The 25115-nt window shown below is 41.9% G+C and overlaps 1 protein-coding gene and 1 pseudogene across 5 annotated transcripts in view; one reads left to right on the top strand and one right to left on the bottom strand.

Annotated features, from left to right (window-relative positions):
- Positions 1-526: 526 nt before the first annotated feature.
- NXPE3 (neurexophilin and PC-esterase domain family member 3) overlaps positions 527-25115 on the bottom strand; it is a 61285-nt gene continuing 36696 nt past the window's right edge. For all 5 annotated transcript variants that reach the window (XM_043892851.1, XM_043892848.1, XM_043892852.1 and 2 more), the window contains 4 exons: positions 20863-21617; positions 17661-17734; positions 5122-5328; positions 527-2041 (listed from right to left, as the gene is read on the bottom strand). In XM_043892851.1, coding sequence (XP_043748786.1) covers positions 1491-2041; positions 5122-5328; positions 17661-17734; positions 20863-21617 — 1587 coding nt within the window. In that variant the 3' untranslated portion in view covers positions 527-1490. The remainder of the gene's footprint in view (positions 2042-5121; positions 5329-17660; positions 17735-20862; positions 21618-25115) is intronic.
- Positions 12933-13328, top strand: LOC122687376 (annotated as a pseudogene).

Genomic DNA, 25115 nt, shown 5'->3' with positions numbered 1-25115 from the left:
CCTACTTCAGACTCAGAAAATAATTTAAAATTATATTTATTTATTTTATAAACTGGAAGCTGGCCCTCAAGGCTAGGAAAGGAAGATCTCAGTATCTCTGTTTTAAGTTAAAAACTCAGATTTTTTGACCCATTCTCTGAGTGTATTTTTTCATGCATTAGGCATTTTTCTTCACTTCTGAAGCCTCCCCAGTTTCTTCATATGTTCCTTTGTTGCAAGTCGTGTTTAACTCTTCACAACCCCATGGACTGCAGCACACCAGACTTCCCTGTCCCTCACCATCTCCCGGAATTTACCCAAATCCATGTCCATCACACGTTCCTTTAGGGATAAATAAAACTAGACTCTTTTCAAAAAGAAAAGAGGACTAAGTGGCCACACATTAACTTAAACTTATTTAAAATTAATAAGATAAAGACAGTCAGATAAAATTGATAATTCAATTATTTTAAGGTAGCCAGTAAGAATAGCACCTTTTACTTCCAAGCATAAGCATTACGTTATGCCCAAATCAACCCTTCACAGGTTTCAATACCTAAATTTAATTTTTAATTAGATTTTAATTTCTAATTTGGGTATGCAATTCAAAATAACAACCAAAAAAGAAACACTCGGTATTGCTGGAAATACTTTGCACAACTTTATAACAAACAATAGCAATCTTTACATAAGTCAATTCTTAAAACCCTCAAACTTCAGAACACAAAAATAAAGCTGCCTTTATATATTTTCCCTTTCAGTTCCAAAAGTGGTTATTTTAGAATAAGTATTCATCCTTAGCTGAATCAAGTAAGTAACAGTCACCCAATGCAAATATCAATTTTATATACACTGCTTTCAGCTTTCCCTTTTGCTTCTTTTCCAGATTAAAGTCGGACACTGTAAATATTCTTATTAGAAAGTTCTGACCAAGGATACTGGCCTTTTCAAGTAATTCAGAAAAAAAAACTGGATCATCAAAAGAAACTCTTGAGACACAGCTGTCTTCAATGTATCACAGGAGCCGCTGACTGCACGCCTGGGGTTAAGTTCGCCTCCGCTGAAGGTGGGCCAATTATGCTATTCATGCAAATATGCTCCTTTACCAAATAAACTACAGTCCACTGCCAACCAAACTTGCCCCTTCCACTTAGGTCAGAACATTTTTCACACTTCATAGCACAGTAATATCCCCTGCCAAGAGAAGCTAGTTCAGACACACTCATTAGTATCTTTGGTTACAAGGGCAGTATAGTGTGTATATGCTGTTAATAATGGCTCACCCGTGGCTAAGTCAAGATAGGAAAAAAATCCTATAGGTAGATATAAGTGTAATCTGCATTTTCTAAGCTCCTTACAATGATTATATGAAGTCCAGCTCCTTTCTAAATTTTAAATACATATAGAAGCCATCTCTCCACAGGGCCACCTGTGTAAAAAAGTTTATCTTTTTGTAGTGTAGGTGAGAGAGAAGGTCACTGAACGTGATTCCTCCAGTCCCCTCTGGCAGGCTAGGTCTCCAAGGGGCACACAAAGGACAAGAACATGTCCACTTGGTTCTTCACAATAACTTCATCTGGATGTAACTTGTGGGGTAGATAATGGGCCAGGGTCATCTCCCAGGCATCAACAAGATATACTCCAACCCCTGAGAACATCTTCCGAAGGATGGTGTCCAGCTGAAAGTTATACCAGTCGCTGTTGAAAAGGCTAATCTCAGGCCCCAGCTCTTGGACATTGGCTGTCCGGATGACCACCACAGTCTTAGGGCTTCGGTCCAGGAGCTGGACCACAGCCCGACGGATGTTCCTGAGCCGCCGGATATACACCTCCAAGGGGAAGGTGCTGAAATGAGACCACACGGCTATGGCGACCACGGTGTCCTTCCCTCCCACGATGCCACTCAGCTCGTTGGCCACGTAACGGAGGTCACTGCTGAAGACGGTCGTGAAGCGGATGGGTGGGCCGTGGCAGCGGTATTTGAGCAGGATATTGTGCTTCTGGTCCACCGCCAGGAAAGGACCCACATTCTTGGGGCTACCCAAGTTAAACTCCACTAAATCTGAAACAAGTAAAAACCAGACACATAAGAACGGTTAAACAAAGCCATATACTTTTATTATTCTTTAGTTAGTGGCTTCAAAGAACAATCTTTTTAAATAAAAGTAAAACAACAATGGGGAGAGAGATGGGAGGGGACATGTGTATACCTATGGCTCATTCATGTTGATGTTTGGCAGAAACCAACAGAATTCTATAAAGCAATTATCCTTCAATTAAAAAAGAATTTTTTTTTAAAGTAAAACAACAAAAAGGTGCAATACAAATGTAAACACTTATTTCACTTCACCTTGGTGCCCCCCCCTTGGCTTCAGTGGACCTTTATTCTAACGTATTTATTAAGTCGCTCCATAAGCATGAAATTACAAGTAATATCATTAGCAACAGATTCTAGACCCCAGAAGCAAAATAACCTGTTTACCTCTAACTGTTAGGCCAAGAAATCTTCCTGTTTGCATTGACTGACTGTTGAATATCTAAACATCAATTTGACATTTACACATTATTGTTCTAACAGATAAATATTTCTTCCAGGTCAAAAACTATTACTTTTGGCTTTTTAACAAACACATAACAGTAACCAAATACCTCTTTTTATAATAAGCAAAAAAAAAGAAGCAACCTTGCTTCTTCTGACTTTCAATTTCACCCTATGCATGGAAAACTCTGTTAATGTCTTAGAAAACTTCTCTCTGTGTCATAACAAAGACAGAAGCACAAGTGAGAATTCCCTTCACTCCCTCCCCTTTATCTAAGTTGGGTTTCCAAGTCCAGGTCCTCTGATGATTCCAGGAATCAGTGATGATCCTCCCTTATTACCCCTAAAAAAGGCTGTATAATTCACAGCTGAACATTGGCCCCATGAGGAAAGAGGATCTGTGTCATATCCCTAAAGAGTCCTACAAGTGCCTTACACAGACCAGATTAAGCAGCCATTGGCAACCCAACTGAATTAATATTGCCTAAGCATCTGTTCTGTACCAGCACTAATGTGTTATAAGCCAGCAAGGCAGGACTTCCCTGGTGGTCCAGTGGTTAAGACTCCACTCTTCCACCGAAGGAGACAGGAGTTCTATCCCTGGTGGCGGAACTGACATCCACATGTTGCATGGCATGGCCAAAAAGAAAAAAAAGGAAAAAAAAGTAAAATAATAAATAAGTTTCCTAGCTTAACAAAAAAAAGTCAGCAATGCTCAGATGGGTAAGTCGCAGTCCTTGCCCTCAAGGAGTTTACAGTCAATTCTGAGGAAGTAACATCAAACAATAATTGTCCCCTATTATTTACTTTTAAGGGTTAAAGTTAAGGTTTCACTTTTTTTCCCATGAGGTCCCACCCAGGCTCTTCTTCCAGATTCTCATACCTAATTCTCATTCTCATTACTACTTAGCACTTGGCCCCAATTAAACTGCATAAAAGCTCAATTTACCATTCTTTCTTCAGATTAAGATCAAGCCCTGACACAAGGCTTTATCAGGCAAAAATCTGTCTGCAAAGGCTACAGTGGAAAATGATCAAGACACTCAATGTGATCACTGCTATTAAAGGAAATACTGAGCTCATCAGAACTTAAGAACCAAGCATTAAATACCAGCTGCTGGGGGGCCCCGCCTGGTCAGCACCAAACTGTGCCTAGCATCACGCCATACAAACAATTTCCCTTCTGCTTAACTGGTCCTTTATCAACTAGAACTCTGCTATGTCTGTTTCAATTTTTTTTTTTAAAGCAAAGCAAAATCATAATTAATTTTCTACTTTTGGGGGTCATATCTACTTCCTCCTTTCCTTCAAAGGAAACTTGAAACTAGGTTGATGTAATAAACAGAAGAGAAAAATGAAAAACACCACACACAACCACTCACAACTGTGGGATTTTGTTTTGTGAAACGTCCTGTCCACAAACAGCCATCAAAAATAGTTCTCACAAAATGGTACAGATGAACTTATTTGCAAAGTAGAAACAGACACACAGATGTCAGAGAACAAACTTACAGCTATTGAGGAGGGATGGGGGAGTGGGATGAACTGGGAAACTGGGATTGACAAATATATATATATTGACATACACTACCTGTGTAAAACAGATAATTAGTGACAATAGATAATAAAATAGTAAATTCAATAGATAATAAAATAGATAACTAGTGTATAACACACGGAACTCGAAGTGCTCTGTGGGGACCTAAATGGGAAAAAAATCTAAAAAAGGAGAGGCTGTGTGTCCATTATAGCTGATTCACTTTGTTGTACAGTAGAAACACTGTAAATCAACTCCATTCTAATAAAAATTAATTTAAAATGAAAAAAAAAAACAGTTCCAACAAAGTTGTTCGTCAGCTCTGTAAACTCCGAGCAGGATTTTCAGTCCTGCTGCCCTGGATCCGCCCCTCCTCGCTCTATCCACACCCTTTCTGGGAAGAGGAAAAGGCCTCCTGAGAGGAAGGGACGGCCCTCCAACAAGCAGGGTTTATTCCAAGTCTGAAGAGCTGCCCAGAGCCCAGCAGCGAGACCAGGAAGCTAGGAAGGCTGGACTGGCCAGACTCCCCTGGTGAGAGGCAGCTCATCCCAGGGTCACACGTGGACCGCCCAGTGGGGACACAGGGGCACTCTGTTGCCTGGGTACAGTAAATCGGACTACAGTTTGTCTGCCTCCTTCCACTTAAATCGATTATAAACTTGGAGCAGGACCAAACAGAACTAGGAGAGAAACAACTGGAAATGTTCGCTCCCATCTCACAGCCTAGAAGGTCAGAAGGGACGACACCTGAGAGGTGAGTGTCCGGCGCCGCATCGCACGCTTGGAGAACGACGCCCTGAGAAGCAGATGACTCGTCCGGGGTCACACGGCTCGTCAGCGGTGTGAACTGCAACAGGCAGCCAGGGCTTGCGTGGATGCACGCCAGCCCCGCCACGGGTCAGGAACTCTCTCTCATCTCTCCAGCATTAGGACCCGCCTTCAGTCCTTCGGAGAAGGCAGTTTTCCCTCACCTGATGCCTTTCTGCAGGGACCGGGCTGGTTCTGCTTATTTCAGAGCTGGATCTTATATGTGTGGGAGTTACGAAACAAAAAGCAAAGTACCAACCTGGAACAAATGTAGTGAGGTATTCAAACCACTGTCTGATTGTCGAGTCACCAAAGAAATGTACCACTTTTCTCTGTAAGCATTCGGTAATGTTGTCAGGGTCATTAAACTGGCGCATCTTAAACCTCCTGGGCCTCCACTGATCTTTGTAATAATAACCAGAAGGAAAAGTTCCTAAACCTTGAGATAGTCCTAGGCTGTTGGTTTCTGGAAAAAAAGAAAAAAAAGAAGATATTCTGAAATTCCCTTCCAACAAATCACACATAAAAAATATTTCAAGTTAAAACACAATTATGCTCTTATGTTTGTTAGCCTGCTGGTTATGGGCGACATTTCCGGCTGTCACATCTCAAAGAAATCCCAGACTTTCCCTCTCCTACAAAAAGTTCTCCTTTGCACAATAACAGGAAGATCTAAAATGGGTGTGAGGATGTTTGTGGGCAGAAGGGGAAAGGAGACATTGAGCATTCCCTCTGATGAAGCATGTTTTTCTCAAAATAAAAGCAGGCAAAAACCAAGGAAATGTGTAGATCTAAGCACTGCCTGGAGTTATGGCTCACTCAAATGCCTGTGAGGCAAGTAATAACTTAAATTCATATTTTACATATGCATGGCAGTATTAGACCTTACTGTTTCTCAGCTCATTCAGAAGTTTCAATCAATGGCTCCCACAATCAAATATTAACTCAGAAAACCATCGCTGAACACAGAAAACAAACCAATGACACAAGGTCCAAAGAATTACTCTCCACCACACAAAAGGTTCAAAAGTCCTTATGCACGATGAATAATATTAAAATTGCAAAAATAAAATAAAATAAAATTGCATCAGGGACTTCTCTGGGGGTCCAGCGGCTAAGACTCCGTGCTCCCAATGCAGAGGGCTGGGGTTCCATCCCTGGTCAGGGAACTAGATCTAGATCTCACATGCCTCAACTAAGATCCAGTGTGGCCAAATTAAAAAAAAAAACGAAACTGCATCAGCAGTGTGTCCTCATGGTTGTAGCATAGTTACACACGATCACACAAGCACCAGGACACCTTTCACAGTGACAGCCAACACCCTTCTTACCAAACACCTCCCTCAGAAAATGCCACTGGAATTTTTCAGTGGAAACAGAGCACTTTACATGCTTCCACAGGGATGCCTAATATTTCCTGCAAGTTTACTCTGCACCAGACACTGTTCTGAGCAATTAAATGTATTATCTCATAGGACGCTCATGAGAACCCTTCAAGATAGGCCCTACCTTTCAAAACAGTTAAGTAACTTGACCTCAGTTCCAGAGCCAGCAAGTAGCAAAGTCAGGATCTAATCCAAGCCGGTGAGCCCCCACGCCCACGCTCTTAACCACTGTGCTACATCACCTCCCAAAACAAGGTGTCTGTGGATACCGGCCATTTTCTTTTAGGTTTTTTTCCCGGAAAGTGTCCATTTATTCATTTCTAACACTTATCATTCAAGTTTATAATCTTCCAAAAACCACCAATCATTTTATATCACTCCCTTACACACCCCAAGGTTCAAATCTTGATCATAATCCAGCAATTCTATAGTCTGACCTGTTAAACCACAATTCAAAATCCAAGTGCTCATATGACTTAGAAATGGAAATTTAAGTAAGTCTCCTGCTAGTGACTATTTTCAGCTTCTTTGATTTTTTTATTAAAAAAAAAAAATTCTACCTCCTTCCAATGCCTGTCTGCTTGCTCCAGTTCATTTGTTATTTTATTTACTTATTTATGGCAGTGCTGGCTCTTCGCCGCTGCACGGGCTTTTCTCTAGCTTGGCTCCTGGACCCTAGAGCACATGCTCCATAGTTCTGGCGCACACAGGCTCAGCCGCCCCGTGGCATGTGGGATCCTCCCAGGACAGGGGCTGAACCCACGTCTCCTGCATACGTGGGCTCTTTCATGGTGAGCCACCCCCCTTCTTTGACTTCTTGATAGTATCTATATTACTCAAAGTTATTTTGGTTTTATTCCCTTCAAAGAAGATGCCCTACTGACAGGGGGGTGCATATTTAATCCTTTTTCTTAGGCATCTGCAAATTCTTTGCAGGCTCAAGGTCTAAATTGAAAAGCAAACAGCATTGTGAATGCTTTTTTGGCAAATGTGATTATCAAAGAAAACTGGGGGGTAGGGTAAACATCTGTTTGGCTTATTCAAAAGCCATTTCTCAACATGCTACATGTTGATGATTACCATGTCATCACATCTTGCTCAAAGCTCCTCATTATATCAACACATCAAGGTTACACAGGCCAGGGCACACACCTGGGGCCCAAAGAAAATATCTACTGGAAAGGGAATCAAAAGTGATTTTAAAGTCACAATTTTCGCCAGGTTACACTCAGCCATTCTGTGCCAAGTAAGTGTACAAAGAAACATGTATATCACACCGGAAAAAATTACCATTTCCATTCAAATGTTAATTATATTTACTATCACAGTTAAGTCAAGCAAAGCAAATCAATTACTGAACCTCACATTAATTCTTTAAACATGCAGCACTAGATAACAAAAGGTAATTTTAAAGAGAAATGTGTGTACCTACATTGCCCTCTTATGGCCAACTGGGACAAAAACATTTCCTGACTAACGATTTCAAGCAGTCTGAACTGTGTAAAAAGTCAGCGTTCCTTGGAGCTCAGAAAGAATTTTCACGTAAGCTATCTGAGATATAAAAGCCCCTTAAATTCATAATATAACCCTTAATGTACTGTAAAAGTGGAATAAAAATAATTAAAAAACATAAACAAGTTATTGCTCAACTTTATGTTTATCTTGAACATTGATGAAGGCAATTTATACGGAGGTGGCTATAAGACATAAAAGATTTTTATGCAAAATCAGAAGGGATGGTTTTGATTATTTGCAAGTAAGGTCCCTACTTCTCTAAAATGTCTTGGCTTCTCTTTAAAAGCCCATAGCTTAAATTTTCCTCCAAAGAGCATCATTCCATATCATTCATTAGCCATAATAAGGGCTATTTGGGCCACAAATGGGACCAAATGAGAAATATGGGCAGACATACATTTCCCTAAACCATTTAGAAAGAGCAGTATGAGAGGCACGCTGTGTGAAGTCAGGGTGGGGACGCGTAGGTACAAACACAGGTCCCTTTATTTTCCTGGCAGGGAACTGGAACTAAGGAGGGGAAAGAAGGACAAGATGAAGAAGAAATGGAGGCAATCGATTCCCGCCTAGGAACTCTAGGAGAGCCGCCTCCGGGAGGTGAGGCCAGCTGTCCGGCCACATCCTGTCCGGGGCTGGGAACTCAGGAGGGCTTAGCTCCTTACTGATTCCGGTGGTTAAAGGTTTTACTGGACCTTGAATTCTCCCTACAAAACCTTGAGAATTTGATTTTTCTTTCTTTTCCCTAAAAGCTAAGCATCTTACACAGGAAGGCTAAGAATGCCATCTGAGGTAGAAATACCTGTAGATTCAGGTGTTGAAAGGGACCTCAGAGAATGCTAGTCCAAATATCTCTTGAAGGTAAACAAAGCAAGTCAGAGTGACCTGCCAAGGTTTCTTAGGGAGCTGAGGAGATGGGAGATGGCAGAGGTGGCACCATTTATAGAGACCTACATTTCGTTACTGAAACGGTGGTAGGAGTGGGCTTCTGTTTCCCGAATGATAGCAGGTCTGCTGGGTGTTATGTCTTGCCTGGGAATTCCCGTGGACAGAGGAGCCTGGCAGGATAGGGTCCATGGGGTTGCAAGAGAATCAGACACAACTTTGAGACTAAACAACAACAATGTGTAGGATACGAGTCCTTTGATTTCCTAAGTTCAATGGACCTGGACCTTGGTTTCAGTTCAGTTCAGTCGCTCAGTCATGTCTGACTCTTTGTGACCCCATGGACTGTAGCATGTCAGGTTTCCCTGTCCATCACCAACTCACGGAGCTTGCTCAAACTCACATCTATCAAGTCAGTAATGCCATCCAACCATCTCACCCTCTGTCATCCCCTTCTCTTCCTGCCTTCAATCTTTCCCAGCATCAGGGTATTTTCCAATGAGTCAGTTCTTTGCATCAGGTGGCCAAAGTATTGGAGCTTCAGCTTCAGCATCAGTCCTTCAATGAATATTCAGGACTGATTTCCTTTAGGATTGACTGGTTTGATCTTCTTGCAGTCCAAGGGACTCTCAAGAGTTCTCCAACACCACAGTTAAAAAGTATCAATTCTTCATCACTCAACTTTCTTTATGGTCCAACTCTCACATCCATACATGACTACTGGAAAAACCATTTTGACTAGACAGACCTTTGCCAGCAAAGTAGTGTCTCTGCTTTTTAATATGCTGTCTAGGTTGGCCATAGCTTTCCTTCCAAGGAGCAAGCAGAGCATCTTGTAATTTCATGGCCACAGTCACCATTGGCAGTGAATTTGAGCCCAAGAAAATAAAGTCCGTCACTGTTCCCATTGTTTCCCCATCTATTTGCCATGAAGTGATGGGACTGGATGCCATGAACTTCGTTTTTTGAATGTTGAGGCTTAAGCCAGCTTTTTCACTCTCTTCTTTCACTTTAAAGAGGCTCTTTGGTTCCTCTTCACTTTCTGCCATAAGGGTGGTGTCATCTATATATCTGAGGACCTTGGTTTACTGGGTTGTTGTGAAAATTCAATACTACGATGTGCGGAAACGCATTTTTCACCGTAAGGGGCTATACTAGAGTGCTAGAAATATGCTGGACGTTCTATAAACACTCTATATCTTGATCTGGGTAGTAGTTGATTAATTCATTTTCTATTGCTATGTATGCAAGAAGTCAACACAAACCTAATGGCTTAAAAAGAAGGGGCAGACTTCCCTGGTGGTACAGTGGATGAGAACCCTGCAAGTGCAGGGGACACAGGTTCTCTCGGGACGATTCCACGTGCCGTGGAGCAACTAAGCCGATGCGTCACAGCTGCCGAGCACGCACGCCGACAGCCAGGGCTCTGCAACGAGAGGCCCGAGCACTGCAACAAGAGAAGCCCCTGCTCACAACTGGAGAAAGCCCGTGCACACTAACGAAGACCCAGCACAAAAGTTTAATAATTACATTTCACAACAAGGATCCTTTATCTTCCCACAGCTCTGCAGGTCAGGAGTCTGGGCTGTGCGTATGGCGGGGTTCTCTGCTGAGGATCTCACAGATGGAAATCAGGATGCCAGCAGGGCTGGACTCCTTTCTGAAGGCTCTGCAGAAGAGTCTGCTATCAAGTTCACTCAAACTGTTAGCTAAATTCAGTTCCTTTCAGTTGTCAGACTGAGTTTCTCTTTTCCTTGCTGGTTGTCCACCAGGGAATGACCTTCAGCTCCTAGAAGCTGCCTGCCTTCCTTGCCCGGTAGCCTCCTTCATCTTTAAAACCAGCAATGAAGAATCTCTGTCGCCTGAAATCCTTCTCACGCTTTCAATTTCTTTCTTCTAGAAGAACCAGGTCACTGTTAAGGACCTATATGGTTAGGTCAGATCCACCCAGGATAATCTCTCTCCCATTTTTTTAAGTCAACTTTGTCATACAACTGAAGGGCACGGATCACTGGGAGTCACCCTACAAAGATACGCACAGATGTAAACTCCACTGTGCTATATGCCTCATATCTGTGTGCCCTATTGCCTGTAAGACACATTTCAATAGAGAAAAACAGTAGAAAGCTATAAAGATGTTGATATTTATTCTATTGTTATTAGATCTAGTTATATACTAAACTTGCATTACGCTCCCCCTAACACATGAGCTCTAGTTAAGTTGTTGATGAGGTTAGAAGCCATCACAGTGTCGGAGACATTAGGCTAGTGGTCTGAGGACCACAATGCTGGTGCTTGTAAAAATCCAGCAACAATTCTGACCCTGGGAAAGCCTGTCAGAAATCAGACACTGGGCTTTAATAAGGTAGTCTAGTCTGACTGAAAGTTATGTTTCTGTGCTGGAATCAGGTCCGTGCAGGGGCATGGCACTGGCAATCCCGAGTAATCCACGGGACTGCTTGAGGAGGAAAATCAATTAACTAAGGGACTGTTAATTCCACACACAGAGAAGGAAATTCCCTGGCCGTCCAGTGGCGAGGATCCTTCCACTCTGTCACCAGGGTTTGAACTCTGGGGCAGGAACTAAGATTCTGCACACAGTGCAGCGAGACCAAAAGAGGGGGAAAAAAAGATCCCACAAGCCTTGTAGCACAGTCGAAATAATAGTAATAATTAATAAATAAATATCAACATGTCACAGGGAAAATAAAATCTTCAAAGTATAGGATTCATAGGTGGACATAATAAAAGTAGAAAGACTATGAGCCCTTCCATGGCCTAGGCAAAGAAAATACAAAATGGGCCTGAAATATCTTGCGGTGCCTTCGGAGAGTAAGGAAGCACTCAAAAAAAAAAAAAAAAAAGAAAGAAATAATTAATTAAAAGAATGAAAGCATTGTCAAAAGGGCACAGAGTCAAGCTAAAAAAGTTCCTGATTACCAAAACTGGAACAATCTGAACAACAATTGAATTGGATTATAACTCAAAGAAATAGTTGAAATAGTCATGAGCCTATATTGATGAAATTAATAAATGATAAAGAAGGGACAACTCTTCCTTACAAAAAAATTCCAATTAATAAAGGTCTTAAGAATGAGAGAGAGCACAGGTCATCATTAGAACTGAAGTAACTGCTACAGGGACGACGGGGTGATGAATGCTAAAGTCAGGAGATGAAAGTTTAAACAAGCACAGAATGTTTTACAGAGCTTCTGTATTGTTAATTTCCTGTGGTTGCTGTAACAAATTACCACAAATTTAGGGGCTGAGAACAGCACAAATGTATTGTCTTACAGAACTGACGGCCAGAACTCCAAATTCAGTATCACCGGGCTGTGGGCAGAGCCACACTCTCTCTGGAGGCTCTAGGGAAGAATCCGTTTCCTTGCCTTTTCTAGAGCTGCATTTTGTGGCTCATGGTCCCCTTCTCCATTACTAAAGCCAAGGTCATGACATCTTCAAATCTCTCTCTGCTTCCATCTTCACATGGCCTTCTGTCTTCTGTAGGAAGCCTCCCTCTTAAAATGACACTTGCAACTGCGTTTAGGGCCCACTCAGATAATCCAGATACTCTCTCCCCAGCTCAAAAACCTTCACTTAATCACACTGGCAAAGTTTCTTTAGCCATATAACATATTCTTTAGCCATATAACATATAACATCCACAAATTTGAGGGATTAAGATCTGGACATTTTGAGAGTCCCTTGGGCTGCAAGGAGATCAAAACAGTCCATCCTCAAGGAAATCAACCCTGAATATTCATTGGAAGGACTGATGCTGAAGCTGAAGCTCCAATACTCTGGCCACCTGCCACCTAATGTAAAGAGTCGACTCATTGGAAAAGATCCTGATGCTGGGAAAGATTGAGGGCAGAGGAGAAGGGGACGACCGAAGAGATGAGAGGGTTGGATGGCATCACTGATTCGATGGACATGGGGTCGCCAAGAGTCAGACATGACTGAGCAACTGAACAACAATGTCTTTAGGGGCCATTATTTAGCCTCCCACAGCCTCAAAGTATCTCCCCAGAATATCATGTAAATACAAAGATGAAAATAATTAGTTTACAGTGGAAAACCTGGTAGACACCACTTAGACCAGGTGATCAAGGTATCGTTAGCAATATGGACATCATGTACCTCCACAGAAGGATACAGCATCATGCCTGTCCTATTCTTTCCAAAAATGCATAACCTCATCCCACTCATAAGAAAACATGAAACAAAATCAAGTTCAGGCAGAGTCTAAGAAATATCTGGAACCCTCCACTCGTCAGTCCCACGGAACTGGACCTGTCAGCAGAAGCTGAGCCCAGACCCTAGGATCCCTGAGTCCTGGCTGCCCGTGCTCTGCCGCCCGCCTTCAGAACCAGACATGTTGGAGCATCTGAGCTCACTGCCCACGCAAATGGATTACAAGGGCCAGAAGCTAGCTGAACAGATGTTTCAGGGAATTATTCTTTTTTCTGCAATAGTTGGATTTATCTACGGGTACCTAGCTGAACAGTTCGGGTGGACTGTCTATATAGTTATGGCTGGATTTGCTTTTTCGTGTTTGCTGACACTTCCTCCATAGCCCATTTATCGCCGGCACCCCCTCAAGTGGTTACCTGTTTAAGACTCAAGCACAGAAGACAAGAAGCCAGGGGAATGAAAAGTTAAGAGACATGCTAAAAATAATTGATCTGGTTTTCATGATTCATCTTCACTGTTGTACCTGCTTTTGTTTTGTGTGACATGAGCTAAATTGTTTTCATATATAAAACATAAGCTAAAAACCACCTTAAAAAAAAAAAAAAAAAGAAATATCTGACCAGTGCTCCTCAGAAGTGTCAAGGTCATGGAAGACAAGAGTCTGAGGATCTGCCCCAGTGGGGAGATTAAGGAAACGTACAACTAAATGCAATGTGGGGTCCGCACTGCATTCTGGAACCAAAAAACGGACATCTGTCGGAAAACTGATGAAATCCAAATAAAACCCAATAGTTTAATCAATAATGTTACACGGATGTTCCATTCTTATTTTCGCTAAGTGTTGTGTGATTTCTTGGGCTTCCCTGGTAGCTCAGCTGGCAAAGAATCCGCCTGCAACGCAGGAGGCCCAGGTTCGATTCCTGGGTCAGGAAAATCCCTCGGAGAAGGGATAGGATGCCCACTCCAGTATTCTTGGGATTCCCTGCTGGCTCAGAGGGTAAGGAATCTGCCTGCAATGCAGGAGACTTGGGTTCGATCCCTGGGTCAGGAAGATCCCCTGGGAAAGTAAATGGCAACCCACTCCAGTATTCTTGCCTGGAGAATCCTCATGGACAGAGGAGCCTGGAGGGCGACAGTCCATGGGAACGCAGAGTCAGACGTGACTAAGCGACCAGGCACAGCTGTGATTTCTTAAGAAGTCAGCGATAAGGAGAAACTGGGTGACGTCTACACAGGAACTTGGTACTATTTCCACGACTCTTATCTAAGTCTCAAACAAACAGAAAACAAGACATTTTAAAAAGAGGACAAAGGGAATGGCGGAATTAGGGAGGAAGGCAAGGACGGAGGGAAAAGCAATGAAACCAGTAAGACTGGGAGCCCTTCATTGAGGATCTTTGAGCGCCCTCTGCTGGTCACTAGGCTGAACATCGATGACATTCCCCCATGCTGGACTTTGTTATTTATTACACAAAGTAACTGTCCTTCTCTTTTCTTTCCAGTTGCTGACCTGCTCTGAAACACTTTTCTCAAAGCCAGGGTACCCTGCTCCTACTGATTTATGGTTTCTTTCTTCCTCTAAAAACCCATCAAAGCCTTACTGGTTACTGAATCTTTCTTTTCTCTAAACAAAATCTTAGTTGCTTCAGTGGCTCAGTTGTGTCAGACTCTTTGCAACCCTACAGACTGCAGCATGCCAGGCTTCCTTGCCCTTCACTATCTCCCAGAGTTTGCTCAAATTCACTGAGTCAGTGATGCTATCCAATCATCTCATCCTCCGTCATCCCCCTCTTCTCCTTCCTTCAATCTTTCCCAGCATCAGGGTCTTTTCCAATGAATTGGCTCTTCACATCAGGCGGCCAAAGGATTGGAGCTTCAGTTTCAGCATCAGTCCTTCCAATGAATATTCAGGGTTGATTTCCTTTAAGGCTGACTGGTTTGATCCCCTTGCAGTCCAAGTGATTCTCGAGTCTTCTCCAGCACCACAATTCAAATGCATCAATTCTTCAACCTTCTTTATGGTCCAAGTTCACATCTATACATGACCACTGGAAAAACCATAGCTTTGACTCTATGCACCTTTGTTGGCAAAGTGATGTCTCTGCCTTTTAATATGAAATTAAAAGTGTCTTTTAATGTCATGGCTGTAGTCACCATCTGTGGTGATTTCAGAGCACAAGAAAAGAAAATCTGTCACTGCTTCCACTTTTTCCCCTTCTATTTGCCATGAAGTGATGGGACCAGATGCCATGATCTTAGTTTTCTGAAGGTTGAGCTTTAAGCCAGCTTGTTCACTCTCCTTTTTCACCTTCATGAAGACACTCTTTAGTTCCTCTTTACTTTCTGTCATTAGAGCAGTACCATCTGCATATCTGAGGTTGTTGATATTTCTGCCCACAATCTTGATTCCAGCTTGTGCTTCATCCAGCCGTGCATTTTACATGATGTACTCTGCATATAAGTTAAATAAACAGAGTAACAATACAAAGCTTTCTCTTATTCCTTTCTCAACTTTGAACCAGTCCATTGTTCCAGGTCCAGTTCCGTTGCTTCTTGACCTACATACAGGTTTCTCGGGAAACAGATAAGGTGGTCTGGTATTCCCATCTCTAAGAATTTTCCGATTTGTTGTGATCCACACAGTCAAAGGCTTTGGCATAGTCAATGAGGCAGAAGTAGATTTTTTCTGGAATTCCCTTGCTTTCTCTATGATCCAAGAAATGTTGGCAATTTGATCTCTGGTTCTTCTGCCTTTTCTAAATCAAGATGTACACGTGGAAGTCCTCGGTTCATGTACTGTTAGAAGCCTGGCTTGAAGGATTTTGAGCATAACCTTATCAGCAAGCAGACTGAGGGCAATCATATAGTAGTTTGAGCATTCTTTGGCATTGCCTTTCTTTGGGACTGGAATGAAAACTGAACTTTTCCAGTCCTGTGGCGACTGTTGAGTTTTCCAAATTTGCTGACACATTGAGTGCGGCACTTTCACAGCATCATCTTTTAGGATTTGAAATAGCTCAGCTGGAATTCCATCACCTCCACTAGCTCTGTCTGTAGTGATACTTCCAAAGGCCCACTTGCCTTCACACTCACTTCACTAGGCAAGTGACCACACCATTGCAGTTATCCAGGTCATTAAGATCTTTTTTGTACAGTTCTTTTGTGTATTCTTGCCATCTCTTCTTAATCTGTTTGCTTCTGTTAGGTACTTACCATTTCTGTCCTTTATTTTGCCCATGGAATATTCCCTTGATCTCTCCAGTTTTCTTGAAGAGATCTCTAGTCTTTCCCATCCTATTGTTTTTCCCTACTTCTTTGCACTGTTCATTTAAGAAGGCCTTCCTATTTCTCCTTGCACAAAGCCACGACCACTTCCTGGCTGAACTCTAAGACCAGTCAGGTGCAAGCAAACCATCTAAAAGCTCCTCCCATTGACCATCCCACTGGACCACTGGGGACATCACAGGGTCACAGGGCACCCATCCAAGCCAGGGTAGCCTGCTCCTACTGGTTCATGACTTCTTTCATCTTCTAAAAACCCATCAAAAGCCTCACTAGTGACTGAAACTAGTGAGCTAGACAACCAGGGCTGTGGAACAGAGGGTCAGACGTGTTGGTGGGTCAGAGCCTCCAGAAGTGACAGATGTGAGTGTGTAAGGGATACAGTACTCTGGGGGATATCATGTTTACTGACATCTCGACTGTGGAATGGAAGGCCTGGCCGATAAAAGGAAAGCAATTTCCATTCATGATGTTTCACATTTGCATCCTCTAAAATTAGGAACTCATTGGGTTCAAGTAAATCGAATACAGCTCTTCATGAGGAAAAGATGGGGATTTCTTGTGGCAACTGACAGTGAACACCAGAAATACAGACTGGCAGGGTCCTGCCTGCATCGAGACCACAAGTTTTATTTAGCCCACACACTTTTTTTTTTTTTTTAAGTTTTTAACAGGATGCCAATGTTTTGAAATCTGGAGATGCACATTCAAAAATTAAGACTTCAGGTTTTTTTTTTTTTTTAGACTTCAGGTTTTTGATGGAAAAAAAAAATCTTCTGACCCGGCTGTGTTGGGTCCACACCGTTGCCTATCGGCCACGTGTAGGAACCGAGAGGCTGCCGCCTCTAGACGGTCCGGGCTCCGCAGTTCCTCCCCACCACTTACACAAGCTGTGTGTGTGGCCGATACTCACACTGTAGGTTCACGTGTATTCCACACCTCATCCTTGTGGCACTAGCGCTTGCACTTTCTGCTTTGTGGGATACCACATACAAGCTTTCAACACCTAAAAGGACCTCACCTTCCCTCTGCACCTGATCGGAGCCAAAGGGGTGACCACCTTCCAATACGTAAGCTCCTTAATAATGTTCATCCCTGGGACTTCCCTGGTGGTCCAGGGGCTAAGACTCTGCGCTCCCAATGCAAGGGGCCCAGGATCGATCCCTGGTCAGAGAACTAGATCCCACATGCCACAACTAAGAGTTCACATGCCTCAGTTAAGACCCGACAAAGCCAAATAAATAAATTTAAAAAAATAATAATGCTCATCCTTCTTTTATACAAGTGACTATAGCTCATTATAACTATTCTGCAAAAAAAAACAAAACACATATATTTCATCTTCTACATTTCATCCTTTTATTCTTAATGATATCCTGGACCAGTGGATCAGAATCACCTGGAAGGGTTGTTAGAACACAAACCACGCCCAGTAGTAACCAGGGCAAATTAAAGGGGGGCTTTATATCTTCAGGGAAACTACAGAGACTCAACACACCGAGCAAGAAAACAACAAATCATCACATTCGCTCCTCTTTACCTTTTATATTCCTGGGGATCACAGTCACCCAATCAGGTCCACTGGAGTTGATTGGCATTTTGATATTGACACCACTTGAAAGAGGAATAAAAAGAGTACAAGCTCAAATTTATTTAATTTAAGGAATTAATTTATTTATTTAAATTTAGGAACATTTATTTTTCAACATGCATCTTTATTTGCAAATTTTTAAATAGATGGGATTTCAAAGAGCTTTCTAAAGATGAAATATCCTTATAAATGCTAATTCATACAACTGATAATTAATAAATTAGGTATCTTATAATAAGCAGGTTATACGGACACATAAACTGAATAAGAATTAAACAGGTTCTTAATTTTTCACTGCTTCACCCTTAGGTTGCAAACTCCAAAATAACAGATTCTATTTGAATCACTTAATCCCTTGGGCTCAGAGAACGGCTCACACCGATGACCATGCCTACTTTGTCACTACTTGGTTTTCAGGCTACAAGATTATGGAGCATTAAGTCAGATCCCTTAGGCCTTGCCTAGAGAGGAATCCTAACTGGGGACTCATCCATCCCTCAAACGATCAATGTCAATCTTTCTCTTTTTCTTTTTAGTTAGCATAATGCAAAATTTCGGATTTTTAACAGAGTAAAATTGCAAAAATTAAAATCTATATCAGGATTCTGTCAAATGTTTTGTTTTAAAAAACCTATGCCACTTCAAACACTTTCCCAGCAAACTTCTAAGTAAGTAGAATTTTTTATGTGATTCTACTACAGATCTGGCTGGTTCTACTATATCAGCCAGCCTCATCCAGGATATGCAAGTAAAGGCAAAGACAGACATTATTTTATCCTTCTGGATTCACGGGTGTTTTCTGGTTTTAATAATAGGATTTGGTGTTAGGAACATTAGAAAATTTTTACACTAACTTAGTTCTCTAAACTCTTCCCCACTTTTTTTCCACATGACATTTCAGTAAATTACAAGCTATGCTTCTTCCACTCTGCTAAGCCCCTAGGTAGATTGACAACATGCTCCTAAAAGGGGGTAACTGGACACTCTTTATACAGAGGCAAAAAGTACACAGAAATAAAATAATCTGCTCACGGTGTGTGTAAATGCTAAGTCTGACTCTGTGCAATTCTATAAACTGTAGCCCACCAGGCTCCTCCTTCCATGGGATTCTCCCGGCAAGAATACTGGAGTGGGTTGTCACATCCTCCTTCAGGAGATGTTCCCAACCCAGGGATCAAACCTACATCTCTTATGTCTCCTGCGTTAGTGGGTGGGTTCCTTACCACTCCTATTGATAAATAATGTGCCCAATTAAAAAATAAAACCAAAGACCTTTTGTACTGAGCTACATACACACACAAAAAAAAACCCTAGGAAGACTAGTACAGTAAATATACCGGGAGCAGTGCGCCCTCTGCTGGGCTTCTGAAAGCATGGCATGGGTCTAGCAAATAATGTATTTAAACTTCTGCCACCAAAACCTGACCGTGGGAAAAACAAAAAATCAGAACTTTATTTTTGAAGCTGCTACAGACTACATGGACTTCCCAGGTGGCTCAGTGGTAAAGAATCTGCCTGCCAATGCAGGAGATACAGGAGATGTGGGTTTGATTCCTGGTCGGGAAGATCCCCTGGAGGGCATGGCAATCAACTCCAGTATTCTTGCCTAGAGTCCCATGGACAGAGGAACCTGGCAGGCTACAGTTCACGGGGTCACAAAATAGATGGATACCACTTAGCAACTAAAACAACAACAACCACCTCTACAAGGGAATATTTTTAAAGTATATATATCATTTAAAAATAAAAAGCAGTTTACATTCTTTCAAATAATTATACTTTCTGACTATGCAATTTTTCTACCTTTTTTATTTCTTAGGAATGTTATTTTATTTTAGGCACTAGTGATAAAGAACCAGCCTGTCAATGCAGGAGACGTAAGAGACTCAAGTTCGATCCCTGGGTCGGGAAGACCTCCTGAAGGAGGGCATGGCAACGCACTCCAGTATTCTTGCCTGGAGAATCCCATGGACAGAGGAGCCTGGGGGGCTACAGTCCTGTCTGTAAGGTCGCAAAGAGTCGGACACGACTGAGGTGACAGAGCATGCACACACACACGCATGTAATGTTGAAGAAAATGGAAATTTTACCCCATACTGGTTCTATATACTTCCTTCTGCATATTATGCCATATATTGATCATTATACTGAAAAAGTTTCATACCTATGTTCAAAAATAGGAATATGCGCTCAATAATGCAAAAATTTCAATAGCTATTACCTTGAAAAATACAATTCGCTGTGATATTCCTGGTTTCCCATCAGTTCAGTTCAGTTCAGTAGTTCAGTCATGTCCAGCTCTTTTTGACCCCATGGACTGCAGCACACCAGGCTTCCCTGTTCATCACCGACTCCTGGAACTTGCTCAAACTCATGTCCATTGAGTCGGTGATGCCATCCAAATGTCTCATCCTAGGTCATCCCTTTCTCCTCCTGCCTTCAATCTTCATGCTTATCATTAAATCAATCCAGCAATGTTACCATATTCCTACCTTTTCCTATCAATAAATGTTTATATGATTTTAATAACAAATAATGTGACACTTAAGACTTTTTTCAGTTTCTGAGACATGAAGCTAAAACGTTAGCTTGACTGTTAAGACCTCTAGTAGCCCTGTTCTTAGATGATTTTTTTATCTGTTCTGTGAATAAGTGATCTTGCTTATACAGCTACAGACATGCTATGCAGTTCTGAAGCAAAAGATGTTAAGGTAAAAGAACAAAAATTTAAGGTATTTAATTTGAACTGAAATAAGCATATGTGTGTATGTGTATTAGTCACTCAGTCATGTCTCTTTGCAACCCCATGGACTGTAGCCCGCCAGGCTCCTCTGTCCATGTGATTCTCCAGGCAAGAATACTGGAGTGGGTAGCCATTCTCTTCTCCAAGGGATCTTCCCAACCCAGGGATTGAACCCAGGTCTCCTGCATTGCAGGCGGATTCCTTACCATCTGAGCCACCAGGCAAGTCCCTGAAATAAACATACTAATCACAAAATATCAACCTTTATTTTCTTACCACCTCTCCTGAATTGGGCCAAGTTTGAGAGAGATGTAAGAAGCACATAACCAAAATAAGAAAGTCTCCTAAGTGGGACAAAGACAGTGGAAAGGGACTCTTCAATCCCCACCTAGGACAAGGAGCACATACCTCTGGAAGAAAGCATTCTCTGGAGCAGTGAGGAGGCCCTTCAGGTATCCGCCTTTGAAATGGTTAATTCTGCTGCTGCAAGGGAGCTTCTTTGGTTTGACGCAGAACCAGGGTTCCCCAGTGTAGAGGTCTGTGAAGTTGCAAAGGGGAAGACTCCCAGGAAGACACACGTTACACTCCGTAGTTTCAGAAATCCTCCCTGACCGGAAAAGGCTCTTGAAATAGACCCTATCTGGTTTCTTTTCCTGCAGGTTCTGAAGAACTCGGATGCCTTCACTGGGGTGGACCAGAGATATGGACACTTTAACTTGACCTGGCCAGAGCAGAGTGAAAAAGACCTTGTAAAACCCGTTCTGGTAGTCCACCACTCTGCCCACGGCCCCTGCCTGGAGCCTAGGGGAGTGGATTCTGGCCTGCAGGTAGTCCCCGCCATATTTCTTGGGCTTTCTTTGAAAATCCTGCACATGAACCAGCACCTCTAGCTGGCTTCCCACCCTGAAGAAGGCTGCAGAGTTCAAGATGACAAAATAGCTGGAAGAAGGATCGGTGCTCTTCAGAAAGGGGACTGGGCCTACGTCCGGCTCCTGCCACTGCAGGGCGGCCAACAAGGAGTCCTCCTCCAGGCGCTCCCGGCTGGACAGGATCTGGCGCTCATAGCCGCAGTAAGGATTCCGGCTGCTTCTCACCACCTGGGAGGACACGAACTGTCCACCACTGTCTATGAACGTGGCTGAAGCGGTCTCGTGGTCCAAGTACTGCAGAGAAAAACACAAACAACAGAAACCACAGCTATGACAAATCTCCCTACGCCAACCAAATAAATCCCTGCTTCAGTTTAAATTTTAATAAAACTTACTTGGAAAAAAAAACTTTATTGGGATGACATTGTTTAAAAAAAAAAACCACAGCTCACCAGTTTTATAAGGGTCTCACAGCAAATATCAGAGAAAAATCCCTTTGGTGCTTCCAGAAGGAGATGGGGGAAAGGAATCACTCTGAAGTACAGTAGTTTTCCTTTATCCTCAGGGGATATGTCCAAGGCCCCCCCAATGGATGGCTGAAACTGTGGGTCATACTAAACTCCGTATATACTGCTTTTTCCTATACATATATACCTATGATAAAGCTTAATTTATAAATTAGGCACAGTAAGAGTGGGTAGCTATTCCCTTCTGCAGTAGATCTTCCCAATCCAGGGATTGAACCTGGGTCTCCCACATGGCAGGCAGATTCTTTACCATCTGAGTCCCTAGGGAAGCTCTGAACAATGATAACTAATAATAATTATAAAACTAATAATTATAATAATTTGCTGTAATAAAAGTTACATGAATGTGGGGAAGGAGCCAAGATGGTGGAGGAGTAGGATGGGGAGACCACTTTCTCTCCTACAAATTCATCAAAAGAATAACTGAACGCAGAGCAAACTTCACAAAACAACTTCTGATTGCTAGCTGAGGTCATCAGGCGCCCAGAAAAGCAACCCATTGTCTTCGAAAGGAGGTAACACCGACTACACCGGAAGGGGCCTGTAGATATCGAGAAGTGTAAGCTGGAACGAGGAGCTATCTGAAACTGAACCGAACCCACACTGACCGCAACAGCTCCAGAGAAATTCCTAGATATATTTTTACCTTTTTTTTTTCTTTTTTATTTTTTCTCTTTTATTTTCTTTTAAAATTCCCTATTACTCCCCCATTACTCCTTAACTTTCATTTTCATAGATTTTTACAATTTTTTTAATTAGGAAAAAAAATTGTTTTTCTTGTTTTTTTTTTCCTGTTTCTCTTCTATTTTCTATTTTCCTTTTTCTCTATTTCCTTTTAAAGTCCTCTATTACTCCTCTACTACTCTTTAATTTTCATTTTCATTACACTATAACCTTACAAAAAAAAAAAAAAGAGAGAGAAGCCCTATTTTTAAACAGAACTTCATATATATTTCTAAAAATTTTTTTGTGTGTTTTGGTTTTTGTTTTTAATATAGTATTTTTAAGAGTCTAACCTCTACTCTAGATTTTTAATCTTTGTTTTTCAGTATATGATATAAATGGTGGACATTTAAGAATCCAATATTCAGTTCCCATTTTTATTCAGGAGTGTGTTGATTACTCTCTCCCAATCTTGACTCTCCGTTTTCTCCCCCAGATCACCCCTATTTCCTCCCTCTCTCTTCTCTTCCCAATCCCATTCTGTGAATCTCTGTGGGTATCTGGGATACGGAGAACACTCTGGGAACAGACAACTGCGTAGATCTGTCTCTCTCCTCTTGAGTCCCCCTTTTTCTCTTCCTGCTCATCTCTATCTCCCTCCTCCCTCTCCTCTTCTTCATGTAACTCTGTGAACCTCTCTGGGTGTCACTAACGGGGGAGAATCTTTTCGCCATTAACCTAGAAGTTTTATTATCAGTGCTGTATAGTTGGAGAAGTCTTGAGGCTACTGGAAGAATAAAACTGAAATCCAGAGGCAGGAGACTTAAGCCCAAAACCTGAGAACACCAGAAAACTCCTGACTACATGGAACTTTAAGTAATAAGAGACCGTCCAAAAGCCTCCATACCTACACTGAAACCAACCACCACCCAAGAGCCAATAAGTTTTAGAGCGAGACATACCACACAAATTCTCCAGCAACGCAGGAACATAGCCCTAAACGTCAACATACAGGCTGCCCAAGGTCACACCTAACACATAGACCCATCTCAAAACTCATTACTGGGCACTCCATTGCTCTCCAAAGAGAAGAAATCAAGTTCCACGCACCAGAACACTGACGCAAGCTTCCCTAACCAGGAAACCTTGACAAGCCAATCATCTAACCCCACCCACTGGGTAAAACCTCCACAATAAAAAGGAACTACAGACCTCCAGAATACAGAAAGCCCAGTCCAGACACAGCAATCTAAACAAGATGAAAAGGCAGACAAATACCCAACAGGTAAAGGAACATGAAAAATGACCACCAAGTCAAACAAAAGAGGAGGAGATAGGGAATCTACCTGAAAAAGAATTTAGAATAATGATAATAAAAATGACCCAAAATCTTGAAAACAAAATGGAGTTACAGATAAATAGCCTGGAGACAAAGATTGACAAGATGCAAGAAATGTTTAATAAAGACATAGAAGAAATAAAAAAGAGTCAATTAAAAATGAATAATGCAATGAATGAGATCAAAAACACTCTGGAGGGAACCAGGAGTAGAATACGGAGGCAGAAGATAGGATAAGTGAGGTAGAAGGTAAAACGGTGGAAATAAATGAAGCAGAGAGGAAAAAAGAAAAAAGGATCAAAAGAAATGAGGACAACCTCAGGGACCTCTGGGACAATGTGAAATGCCCCAACATTCGAATCATAGGAGTCCCAGAAGAAGAAGACAAAAAGAAAGGCCATGAGAAAATACTCGAGGAGATAATAGCTGAAAACTTCCCTAAAATGGGGAAGGAAATAGTTACACAGGTCCACGAAACCCAGAGAGTCCCAAACAGGATAAACCCAAGGCGAAACACCCCAAGACACATATTAATCAAACTAATAAAGATCAAACACAAACAACAAATATTAAAAGCAGCAAGGGAGAAACAACAAATAACACACAAAGGGATTCCCATAAGGATAACAGCTGATCTATCAATAGAAACCCTCCAGGCCAGAAGGGAATGGCAGGACATACTGAAAGTAATGAAAGAAAATAACCTACAACCTAGATTACTGTACCCAGCAAGGATCTCATTCAGATATGAAGGAGAATTCAAAAGCTTTACAGACAAGCAAAAGCTGAGAGAATTCAGCACCACCAAACCAGCTCTTCAACAAATGCTAAAGGATCTTCTCTAGACAGGAAACACAGAAAGGTTGTATAAACGTGAACCCAAAACAGCAAAGTAAATGGCAATGGGACCACACCTATCAACAATTACCTTAAATGTAAATGGGTTGAATGCCCCAACCAAAAGACAAAGATTGGCTGAATGGATACAAAAACAAGACCCCTATATATGCTGTCTACAAGAGACTCACCTCAAAACAAGAGACACATACAGACTAAAAGTGAAGGGCTGGAAAAAAATATTTCACGCAAATGGAGAACAAAAGAAAGCAGGAGTCGCCATACTCATATCAGATAAAATAGACTTTCAAATAAAGGATGTGAAAAGAGACAAAGAAGGACACTACATAATGATCAAAGGATCAATCCAAGAAGAAGATATAACAATTATAAATATATATGCACCCAACATAGGAGCACCGCAAT

Source organism: Cervus elaphus, chromosome 31 (assembly GCF_910594005.1).
Source record: "Cervus elaphus chromosome 31, mCerEla1.1, whole genome shotgun sequence".
Classification (NCBI taxonomy): Eukaryota; Metazoa; Chordata; class Mammalia; order Artiodactyla; family Cervidae; genus Cervus; species Cervus elaphus.
The sequence above is the reverse complement of the archived record's forward strand: the minus strand, read 5'-3'. Positions and strand labels throughout refer to the sequence as shown.